Here is a 12,099-nt window from a genome sequence, read left to right as displayed (position 1 = left end):
AAGGTGAGATTAGCTTTTTGTGTAAATGCAGTTATGAAAGTAAAAGGCTGAATTCTGTGTCTTTCTCAAGCAAGATGCCCATTGAATAAGGTCTTTAGGACGATTTCTGTAAATACCAAAGCCTTTTGTATATTTTTATGTCTGTTCAGTATGAAATTCCTAAGAGATGTCCACATTTTTCTGGAGGCATCAATACTGACTGACAAGTCATTGCCAGGCTGCTGTATAGCTCAGATCTGCAGAGTGTTTATCTTTCATCACATGAACTAGGTGTTTGTATAAGCACTCCCAGATTTGGGGAGCTCAAAATGAGAAGGATCAACAGTGACATTATTCAGATTATTTAAAATCCTGCATCCATTTTGACTGGAAGAAATGGAAATATGACCTGGTGGTGGTAGCCATTTTGGTCTGTACACAGGTGTCTACAGCCTTGCACTCACAAGTACACAAAAAACTCCTCACACAATGATTAAATCTAAAGAAATGGCAGTAAAAAACAGTAGCAGCATCAGAAGTCTATTTTTAAACTAGATTTATTGATTTGCAGTTTTAAACTGTGTATCATATACTGCGGTAAGGTGACAAAACTGTGGAGAGTTTCTTTTTCTTTTCCCTGGTGCTCTTGTGTTCGTTCCTGAGACTGCCATGGCCTGACCATACTCTCAGTGCCCATTGTTTGCAGATCTGAACCAAAGCCTTTGTACTCATTGTCACTTACTTTTCCTATTTCTTGTCTTTGTTCTTTTCTCACAGCTACAAGCCCCCAGTGTGAAAGGCTTTGATTTTGCTAAGCAGCATCTGGGCCAGCACAATAAAGATGATGTCCTGATTATCCATGAGCCAGCTCCTTTACCAGGACCTATTAAGGATACAACCCCATCTGAGAACGGAGATGTGCCCAGCCCCAAATCCAAGACTTCCACAAAGCCTTCAAAGACTGTTCGACACAGAGGGAGGTCAGTTCACAGAGATAAAAACAAATTGCAGTAGACACCAGTTGACTAAGGACTAGCAATTGTTGTATTCTTAGGGCAGTTTCAGTGGAAAGAACTGTTCCAGAGCTCTGGAACTCACGTTTGCTAGTGAGCCACCACTACTACACCTCGCTACTCGTTAGTACAAGGTTGTGAGAATTTAGTGTTCATTTTTCTTTTAAAGGGAACATACCCAGTTAAGAGGGGTATTTAAGATACTGCTGAGCTGGCTGGATTCAAGTCCTTGCTTGTTCACTGGAAACACCAAGTGTATTTTTGCCAGTGCAGTCTCTTTGTGATCTCTAGCCACTAAGCCAGAGGGTGGTTAAAAACAAATGAAAACCACTGACAGAGGTAAAGTGTTTCAATCCCATTAATAGTGATCAATACATGGATGAAGAGTCAGGATTTCCAAAACTAAGCTGTATCTCCAAAATTCAGGGAAGGTGCAGAAATGTTGTTATTTATGATTATCGGGGGGGGGGGGGGGGGGGGGCTGGGGTGTCTTGTAGCAAATGAGCCTTATTCAGAAAAAAGAATGGTAATTCACAGCTGTGCAAATGGAGAAGGGTCTGTCAACCATCAGCAGAATTTTCCTAACCTTTTCCAATAGTCACATGATGTGACTGTCCCTTGCTGGAAAAAAAATGTGTTTGTAGGATACAAACAGGATACATGATGTAACAAAGCTGTGCAGTAGAGATGGATCTGTGCACAAAAAAATGTGCAGAAAGAATGAAACTCTGGGAAGACCCTCTCTGAACTACACTTCCCAGTAATTCTTCTTCCTCACTCTGACACTTCTTTGTCTCCAAAGAGAGCTCTGCATTCCCTGTGCTTACACCTACGTGATACTGCACAGTGGGAGGAAAAAAAAGAGCAAACAATCAAGGGCAGGGTTGGATGAGCTGAGAAAGAATCACCATTAGTTTCTGACTGAGCTGCAAGTCTCTGCAGCACAGCTTGCTCCTCTGTTCAGCCCTCTGCTTCCTCTAAAGCCCCAGTTGTCTTGAGATCCTTGCTTCATCTTCCCCATGTGGGCTTCATAAAGCTCAGTTTCCCCCTTCCAGATGCTAAGCCTGTCTTCCTAAATCCCTGCAGGCCTTGTAAGTAGAAGGCTGCCAGTGGTACAGTGGAAGGTGGACAAAACTGGAAAATAATGGAAGAAAAATGAGCTATACTAGTTTTGGTGTAGCTTACATAAATTGAAACAAAGTAATATAAATCTTAAAGACATGTGTTTCTTTGTTTCTTTTTAAAAGTTCAGAAGTGGCCTAGGACAGAGATGATACCTGGGAGAAGGGAAGGCATCTGTATTTATATGTAGATAAGCAAAAGAAATAAGTTGAAATTTGAGGTTGCTACTGTATTTAATCTAGAATTATTCAGAAGATTAAGCAGAAGAAATTTCAGAAGCCAACATTCTAATGATACTCTGTGGTAGAAGGCCACCAAGTAATTCAGGTATGATTTGCCCTTAGTGAAGCCACGTTGGCTGTCACCAAGCCCCTTATTTTTCATGTGCCTTAGCATCGTTTCCAGAACAATCTGCTCTGTGATCTTCCTGGCACAGAGGGGAGAGTGACTGACCTGTAGTTCAGACACTTGAAATGTTTTCAGAAGGGAATCTCCCTTTTCTCCCTCATGTTCTCATAAGAACAAATCTTCCTTGAGGCTTAACTATGGAGATGTTGCCATCATCTCCCTGCCATGCTGATGTGCCCGTGTCAGCTTGTGATTTAAAAGATTTATTCCCCGAGGCAGAAGTTGAAATGTGAAATGGTAGCATACTGTGTTGTGTTGAGTTTAGCTGCTTGATGTTTTGTGAGGAAACACAGAGCTCAGTTCATCACAGTTCAGCTCAGGACTGTGTGTTACATGCCAGGAAATCTAGTGGTGATGTGACTACACGTTCTATATCTGTAGGAAACAACAAACAAGAACAACTGAGTTCAGAAAGCTCAGCATCCCTAGGCTCCAGCTGAGAGTTGGACCTGTTGTTTTGACTTGAGAGTATACAACTGCATATTCCTCAGCACTTTCAAGAAATGGCTGATGTTGACTCAACACTATTTATGTTCCTATAACTTGGTGATAATTTGGATACACTGAGAAAGGGGTATCATGGGAAATGCAGAGCACAATGAGATGAAACAGAAAGTCAGTAGGGGACCTGGACACAGAGCTCCAGCCTCATACTCTGCTGAACCAGGACAAAAGGTGATGGAGGTGATAGCTCTGCACACCCTCTCCCCCACAGGAAAAGATGCAGTGATGCAGATTTCTAAGCTCATTGAGGACCATTTATCCTCTTCTCCCTGCTATTGTTTTTTTTAATTGGGATGTGTCATTATTATTACAGTCCTGCAGATCGGGGCATTGTTTAGGGAGGAGAAAAAGGGAAGTTGAATTCAGAGGTGCAAGTAGATTTAACTTCAATGGACTTGTCAGGCTGCATATAGTTATCTTAGTCTGTGTGCTCTAGGCAGGTTGATGCTTAGCCAAGAGCCTCAGTGACTAGTTCAGATATACCCATCTAGCTCAAGCAAATCCTGCACTAATGAGGTTAGCACTCAGACATCTGCACACTCTCCATAATTAACTCCTTGCCAGAGTAGAATATGAGTGTTCACAGGACAAAGTGGTCACTAAAGGCTGATCCCATGTAAAGATACAGGCTTTGGTGTCAAGCTCTGTATTTTTTCTATTTTTATACTGTCAGAATAATTTTACAGCGGAAGTATTTTGTTGGGGAAATCATGGTATTTTTCTATATTGCCTACAAAAGATGCAATAACTGAGAATGTAATTTTTTAGATAACAAATATTCTTAAGAATCTTGTGACTGCATGGAATAAATATATACAAGAAGCATTTTTGAATGGCCTTACATTTGGCTAGTCAGGGAAATATTCACATAGATTTGTATTTGTATAGATATGTATCACGTAGATTTGTTAGCAAGAGAACACCAAGTGAGTAAAGCTGAATGTTAGACTAGTTACCTATGTGGGTTTCGTATTCCTAATGTAATTATTTTCTTTCTGAGAGTTAAATTTCTAGTTACAAATGCAGAGCTTTTTCTTGTAGTATATTTTAAAGGAAAGATTACTCAATAATATTGTCACATGTGAATTGTGTTGCAGTCAGTTTTCACACACAACAATGGTAACATGACAATAAATATCTGGCTATGATAATGTATTATAAATTTACTTACAAACAGAGGAAAATTTTAAAATACCTTTCACAAGGTATTTTAGCACAGGATTCTTTGTGTGTGAGAATTATGCCCCCTTGCAAACTTGTGTTACGTGTTGGTTTGTTTGTTTTGTCATGTTTGTGGCAGGATTTCACCATCAGATGCTGAATCCACGGCAAGTGAACAATCCAGTGGGAGAGAGACAGGAGAAGAAAGTGCAAGACCATCAGCTGCTGCAAATGAGGGCAAGCCACGCAGAGCAGTGAAGAAGGGTTTGTTACCTTTTCTCCCTCCGTGTGTGCTCTAGTGCTTTACTCAGGTTGAAGAGTTAATCTGGTGCTGTAACTTTTCTAAACTCATCTTTGGCTGTTGATTTTTCTGCTTCTTGCTGCTGAAAATCCCTTCATATTTGGGTTTGTTTCTTCTGTTGAAACTGGAGAGCTATACATTCCTTTCATTCCAGCAAGCTTTTGAAACAAATGGCTTAGCAGGAATGAATCTTGCCTCCTTTTGTCCTGCACACACCCCCAGCAAAACTGTTCCCAGCTAGGCCTAATTGTGTCTCTCATGGCAGCAGGATTGCAGACAGTTACATGGCAGTAGAGGTCACAGCAGGACTTCAGACCAGGGGAGTGTATCTGTAGCAGTAACTTTGAAAAAGTGATATGAAAAAAAAAGACACCAGAGAGGTCAAAGTTTTACAAATGAGTTGTAATTCAATCATCAAAATGCCTGCATGAAAGATCAAAATTCAGTGCTACTGTGTAAATAACACTGGGTTTTTTTTATAAAGAACCATCTTGTTTCCAATTAAAGTGCCACTACTTTTCTTGGAGGTACTCTAAAATATATACATTTATATATTTGAAGAGATGGGAAAACATCTCAGCAGGGTTTGCGTTCCTCCAACCTATCTGACTGGAATTCTGTTGCTCTGTTTTAGTGTTCTCCCATTTCTTCTTACTGAGAACTCCAGATTTGTCTCTCCATTTTCTGACTTTAAACTTTATGTAACATACAACATTTCATTTTGGTGTAGAAACGTTACATGTTGCTGCATCATAATTACCTGGTAAAAGCAGCAAGGAGACTGTGTAAAATGTGTCCTTTCTACCTATCATGCCCTCACTGGGTAAAATGCACTATTATTTCAGCATTTGGTGCCTCTAGTTTGCAAATCGTAAGGACTATTCTTAGCATTCAGAATTGGAGGCAGTGTCTGCAGAGAGCTCTCTACTAAATGGGAGATTCAGTTCCCTTTTTGTGCAGCTGAGATTTGGCATTTTGATCCAAGTTCATGCATCTCATTCAAAAGTAAATGCAGTCATCTTACTGCTGTGTTTTTTTTTCCAGTTGCCATTCTAGCTAAATTACTTGTCATAATTACTGTGTTGTCTCTTCTTTTTCTTTTATGTTGTCAGGAGCAAACAGAGTGGGTAAGTAACCAGAGCTGGTAGTTGAGTACAAATATGAATAGGGGTGTTGGGGTAGCTGCAATTATGTCTTAAGGATGGAAGAGTTTGTCTTCTAAGAAAATAAAATTGGTTTTGAGCTATTGAAGTATAAAAAAAGTCTCAGTAACACAAATTATAGTAATCCAGCACATTTTTCTAATTTTTTTCCTCCCAATTCTTTCAAATTATTGAGGAAAACATCAATGTGAAAGAAGCAAAACTAAGGCAGCTGTTGGTCCTGAAACCAGATTTGTATAAACAAGTTGGAAATAATATTAGAATTAATGTAGAATTCATTAACTGGAAGCCGAAGAAAAACATGAGCTACCTGCAAGGAAACACAAATATTTTGTTGTGAACTAGTGTTTTCTCTGCCAGGATATGGCAAACATAGGGCAGGAGAAAGCTGATGATGTCTTTGATGTATAACACATCTAGTGATAAAACAAGGATTTGTGTCCTCTGATAGCATTGACCATGCTATAGTAGCCAACCTTCTGTCCATCCTTCCATACTCTGCTGCTTACACTGGTGGGTGTAATGAGTCTTCAGCTGCATCCTGGGATGTCCCCTTCTGGGATACAAAGAAACTGTGTGAAATCTATCTCTAATTGCATACTCTGGCATGGTTAAGATACCAATGGATGAGTTGAAGAATCACATTGACTTTATCTGATTTTGGATGAGGCCTTATGCATCCTGGCTGCTGTGTCTCTTGGGGGTGCAGGAAGCAGTAGCCTTTCTCTGTCTCCAGCTGTATTGGTTTTCATATGAAATCATAGCTTCCTGACATTTCAGTTCAGTTAATGGTTTCAACTCAGGGAGCAGTGATGAACAGTGATCATGGCATGTGACCTCTATGGACTGATTGTTAAAACATTGTCTGACCAGTATTGAGGTATTAAGTACCTCTCCATTATTTTTTAGCCTCAGCTGAATTACTCTGAAATCAAAATTTCATTCATGTAGTGCCATCCAATAGCTTTATAAGGAAGATTTTCTAAACGTGAATAATAGTGTAATATAAGAATTTTGAAATGAGAAATTATGCTTATTCTCTCTGTCAAAACTTCTTCAGGACATCGTTCTTATGTTGGGTTAGAAACCATTTCTCCTTTTGTTTTATGTGTACAGTGCTACGCTGTTCCTGACTTCATCTACTTTTCTGTACTTCCATCTTGGTTTGTATTTATAGACACATTGAGTGTAGGCACACAGAGAGGATTTAAAGGTCATATGCAGCTTATGAGGGTTTTTTATGTGTATCTTTTCTGCAAAAAGGAGTAGCATATGATGTTACTGTAGAGCCTTACCAAAATTTTTCGGTGGGATTTCTGTTTTACCAAATGAGCTTAAGAACCCTTTCAGCTAAGAGGCCCCTGCCAAGCACTTGTTTATGTGTGTACAAGGGAAAGTTATGGATGAAGTTATAAAGATTCAGAGTGAATGCTTAGTGTAATTGAAAGTATTGGGCCTCGCTAACCAAGTAATACAAAAATACCCTTACAATTTTATGTTGGAGGTCAGTGAGCTTGGGAATGGCTGATAGAGTGAAAAGGTGAGGAAAAAATCATTAATGTTCGGGGAAGATGGATGCAGAAGTTCAGATTTCTATTGACTACACAGCTGCTCTGAGGGCTTCACACTAACTCCTTAATATGTCTTGTGCCCCTCTCTGTGAGAGGCAATGCTTGCACACTTCTGAGAGATGCATGAAGATGGGGCTGTGGAGATAACAAATGGTTAAGATGAAACAAATAGCTACAGAAAAGAGATGAATCTGCTTCATTTAGGCTCTGTGTCTTGCTAAACATTTGGGACCCAGAGGTCTTGAATGGAGCTGTTTACCTTCTTTTCTCAGAACACTTGTACAGAGAAATCACATTTATAAATCATGCATGCCTTTTATAAATTTGTATGTTTGACAATGCTTTGATCAACTTTGAGAAATATGAATAGGGATTTTGCTTAACTTGTGGCCAGACTGCTTTCCAGCCCAGAAGTAGTATGCTTTGAATAGAATAAAGCATACTATTGCTTTATTGTCCTGCTCCCTTGTTTTGGTGGAAGAGGGAAGCAAAGGAGCAAGTAATTTACTGTGACATTCCACAGAAGATACGATTCACTCCTTCAACCTGTGTTGAATCGATCCTGTGTTACCAGCACGTGTTGCAACAGGATCATAGCAGGGACTATTTTATTTCCCTTCCTGTCTGTTGTAGTTGGATCATGTTGATCAACAACAGATTCTGTATCAGAATCAAATCAGATATTCCTCCTGATTTGAATTTTGAGAACCACATCTCCTTATTATAAGTCTGTGGAAAGATGTGGGTATGTCCCTCAACATTGTTGTGTTCCCTTATAAGGAGAGTCACAAGTCTTGATCTCTCATTGCTTGTATTTCATGGTGAAAAGCAGTTTGAGAATGTGTGGCTTTATCACGTGGATAAGACAGAAGGTTATTTCAAAAGCTTTCAGTAGCTTTTGCTCATCTGCATAACAGTTTCTGATTTAGGTCTAGCTCAGAAAAAAAATTACTAAATCTGTGCTTAACTGCAAATCACAAGGGTGATCCTGTAGATTGCAAGTCTTTTGAGGAAGATGACCCATTTCTGTTGACGTAATTAACTGTTGGCAGGACCTGGGTTGCACTTCTGTGCATATTGGTTTTCATAGTGTCTTTTGCTGATTGTATTGGTTTAACCTCTTCAACAAATTACAACATGACAGTATTTATGCAGCTTGCTTATTATAATGTGAAATATTTATCCTGTCTCAGAGAAAAAAATCTGCTTTAAAAGTGTTAATTAGTAAAATGTCTGTAAAATTCTTTGGTTTTTGTTTGGATTTCTGAGAGGTTTTTTGTTAGTTCCTGTATCACTCCTATCACTTAAGAAATGCATTTTGCATTGAGACATCTTTCATTGCTCTTTGAACCCCCATTTGAGCAATTTGCATCTCCTTAAGTACTGATAAGAGGAATCATTAGCAGAATGTACTTAAACAGCTTTTTATGCAGTAAAGTAGATTGAGATTTTGGGGGTTTGCAAGTGCCAAGAGCTTGATTTACAGAAATAAAGAATGACAGCTCACCTTCTGGAAATAAAATGGGAAAATGTTTATAATTTGCAAACCACGGGGTAAACTTGTTGTACACTAAATGTGAGTCAGCTGGAAGGCCTGTAGGGCAAATTAGGCACAGATGGAAAACAGGGGATAGTTTCATAGCACAGCATCTGTAGAGCTTAACATTTGACTGTGATAACCCTGGCAGCACTGCTTCACTCTGTATTGGTTCTGATGATTTAGGACCTCCTCAGACCAGCAGTGGAAACGAGCAGCACTCCTCAGCCTCTATCTTTGAACATGTGGATAGGATGTCCCGTTCTTCAGATGCCAGCAGACGGGTCCCGAGCAAGATCCAGCTGATTGCCATGCAACCCATGGCAGCACCTCCAGTTCAGAACTCAGTGCTCTCCGACCGGGTAGCAGAGACCAACAAAATTAATAAAGAGGTATTTTTGAAAGTGCTTTGCATGTTTTTGGAGGATTCTATGCCTAGCCAAGTGAAAAATATCCAGTTTCTTACAAGGAGTTCCTCGTAAATTCCTTGACAAATTACAGGAATAATCCTGTTTCCATCCAGAGAAATTATCTGACCTGTTTTTAAGAGATGCCTAAACCAAAATTTAAACACAGAGAGGACCTGATGGTCAGGATATCTTTGTGTTAGCATCCCTTTGCTAGTCAGCAGGACATGACTTAAAGACAGTTGTGCTAATTAATGTATGAGAATTGGAACATATGGCCCACATTTGTTTTTATTCTACACTATTCTTTTACTTTTCAGGACTCAGCAAGTTGGTTGTAAAAATAAGTTTCTCAAAATATTCTGGGGTGTGAATTTGCAGCCCAGTTCATTGTTTTCAACTTCTGATGTTTTTACTTGACAGTAAACATACAAAATTTCCTGCTTTCTCTGAGGCTCATGCTATTGTAAGCAGAATATGAGCATGCCTGGGGCATGAGGAGGGGTGATGCACAGTAAAACCACATCATACGCTGCCTGACAGTAGCACCTACCTGCATCCTGGTTTGGTGTAAGATGACATTTTTTTCATAATTCAGAGTGGAATATTACTCAAACCTGTAACTGAATTTTGATTACTCAAAATTGTAACTTTGTCAAGAATCTGTGTTTCTCGGTACCTTACTGAAGAGAGGCAAATATGTATATCTAGGATACAGAGGCAAGAGGAGCCACAAAACAGAAATCTGTCTGTATGGGCAGAAGACATATGATTCTAACTATAAGCATAAAGAACAAGTCTGACTTGAGTCCTATATATGCTTTTATTTTTTTTGGATTTTCATGAGAGAATACACAAAAATCAATTTTTATTTGGTTTTTAATTTCCTGATGCATATGTGTTCCCGAACTAGTCCAGCACAGGCAGAGCAGTTGTTGCTACCTAATCTGGTGCTTAAGTGTTTACCAGTGATAGGAATTATTTCAGTGGGTTTTGGGCCAGGACTTACAAAGTGTGGTGTTACAACAGCTTTACCCAGATAATGAAATGTACTCCATGAAATTTGAAAAAAGGTAGGAGAGAGGCATGAAAACTCAGCCTCCGAGATGATGTAGAGCTGATAGTGCCATGTTCATCTGGGGATCTGGGCCCTTGTGTTGCTGCTGTGTTCCTGCATAGCATATGTAGCCTCTCATGTTCAGCAGAGGCACTGAGTTATGAGCTCGGTTGGCTCTTGGAAGTTCTTGCTTCTTAAGTGATGAATGTCATTAAAGGGAAAGGGTGGCAGATTTTAACACTGTTGATCAAATATCAACAGTATCTGTTTGCCTAGCATAGGTAAGTACAGACTGGCTAGTCTTATCTTTTCAGAGCAGTGTTATGTCTGGCAAACAGGAGAAGTTTTTCGTGTTCCTCCTGCCTTTTATTAACAAACTGCCACTTGCCTCTAATTGCACCTGCCATGCTGGCAATCGTGCTGTGTATGATAGTACATCTACCTGCAGAGACATTGGGAAGACTGCGAAATATCCAGGAAAGAAAGTGTGCTCATAAATTGTGTGACTGATTTTAGTTCTTCAGAGATTGGGGGGAGGGAGGCAGGGGCATGCAGAGAGGTAGAGGGAGGAGAGGTTTACAGAAGAGCAGCAAAATCCAGTTCGCAAAGTATACAAGTGCAAGAATATTCCTCCCTTTTTTTTTTCCTTCTCCTTCCTGAAGATACAAACAGCCCTGAGGCATAAATCCGAGATTGAGCATCACCGCAATAAGATCCGCCTCCGCGCCAAGCGTAAAGGGCACTACGAGTTCCCAGTGGTGGATGACGTGGTGGTGGTTGACTCCAAAGAGCAGCACAGAATATATCGCAAGGCACAGATGCAGATTGACAAGATCTTGGACCCTGGAGGCAGTGTGCCTACTGTCTTCATAGAGCCCAGGAAGAGGTAGGGATCTCAAAGATGGAACTCTTTTAGAATCAGTATCCAAACTACATCAAGACTGCACTTCTTAACTGTCAGAGCTGAAAATCATTTTGATCACTAGTTGAATTTGAGTTATCTAGGTGAAAAGGATTAGGTTGTTCTAGATGCTTTCATTTATTTCAGTATATGCCACTATGTTTTGATTTCAAATTATGTTTTTACAAGTTCTCAGCAGTGAATTCTTGATAAATAAGCCTGAATGTATGAAAACAGTCTTAAAACAATTTAGTATTTGCTCTGCCATTTGTTTGAATAATTCTTGTGTGGTGTAGAGGGATCAAAATTGCAATATCAGCACTAAAACCTGCAAGTAATATTTTTATAAAGCAGGAGTGGGGGTGGGGAATATGTAAAATAAGGAAAACCTTGAACAACCTAAAAATTCTTAATGTTAAAGGCAAATTCACAAATCATTGAGATCACCCAGAGGGAATACATAAAAAGGTTATAAGGCACATCTGTCAGGCTCACAGATCTGCCTTCCTGCCCTTGTATTTGCAGAGAAAGTTTTCCCTGGGTTCTGTTACAGGCTTATGAATAGAGGCACTTTGTTCCTGGAGCACTGGTGCCCAGTAGGTGCTTCTGCACTGATAGAAGGTAGCTTTTCTCCAGGGGTATGAGTTCCTCAGTTGGTTTGCCTGGTGGGGTTAAACCCTCTTTATCAAGCACAAAGACTTGTTGGCAGTGTGGTCTGTTCTGCAGCTGCAGATGTGTCACACATTGGGCTGGGGAGCTGGAACACTGGACAGCTGAATGTGGGAGGGAGGTGACTCTGGAGAGAATTCAAGGGAAGAATGGGATGTTTCAGAGAGTTGCCAATGAGAGTGTTATTAAGAGAAGCTTGGGGGAAGAGATTTGAGCTACCTAATGAGATTGGCATGGAAAACTGGGAAAGAGAAGAGAAACGGGACTGAGGCAAGGACGACTTGGAGGAAATGGGCAGAGGAGTTC

General features: G+C 40.0%; 1 protein-coding gene across 5 annotated transcripts in view; it reads left to right on the top strand.

The window, feature by feature from the left end:
- Positions 1–12,099, top strand: part of KIAA1549 (KIAA1549 ortholog) — a 141,181-nt gene that overhangs the window by 112,798 nt on the left and 16,284 nt on the right. For 4 of the 5 annotated variants that reach the window (XM_068190935.1, XM_068190933.1, XM_068190931.1 and 1 more), the window contains exons 11-15: positions 757–959; positions 4,327–4,451; positions 5,601–5,615; positions 8,946–9,151; positions 10,886–11,109. In XM_068190935.1, coding sequence (XP_068047036.1) covers positions 757–959; positions 4,327–4,451; positions 5,601–5,615; positions 8,946–9,151; positions 10,886–11,109 — 773 coding nt within the window. The remainder of the gene's footprint in view (positions 1–756; positions 960–4,326; positions 4,452–5,600; positions 5,616–8,945; positions 9,152–10,885; positions 11,110–12,099) is intronic. The other variant, XM_068190932.1, reaches the window with a different exon arrangement.

This window comes from Anomalospiza imberbis, chromosome 5 (assembly GCF_031753505.1).
Source record: "Anomalospiza imberbis isolate Cuckoo-Finch-1a 21T00152 chromosome 5, ASM3175350v1, whole genome shotgun sequence".
Taxonomy (NCBI): Eukaryota; Metazoa; Chordata; class Aves; order Passeriformes; family Viduidae; genus Anomalospiza; species Anomalospiza imberbis.
Note: the sequence above shows the minus strand (reverse complement) of the source record. Positions and strands in the feature narration are given on the sequence as shown.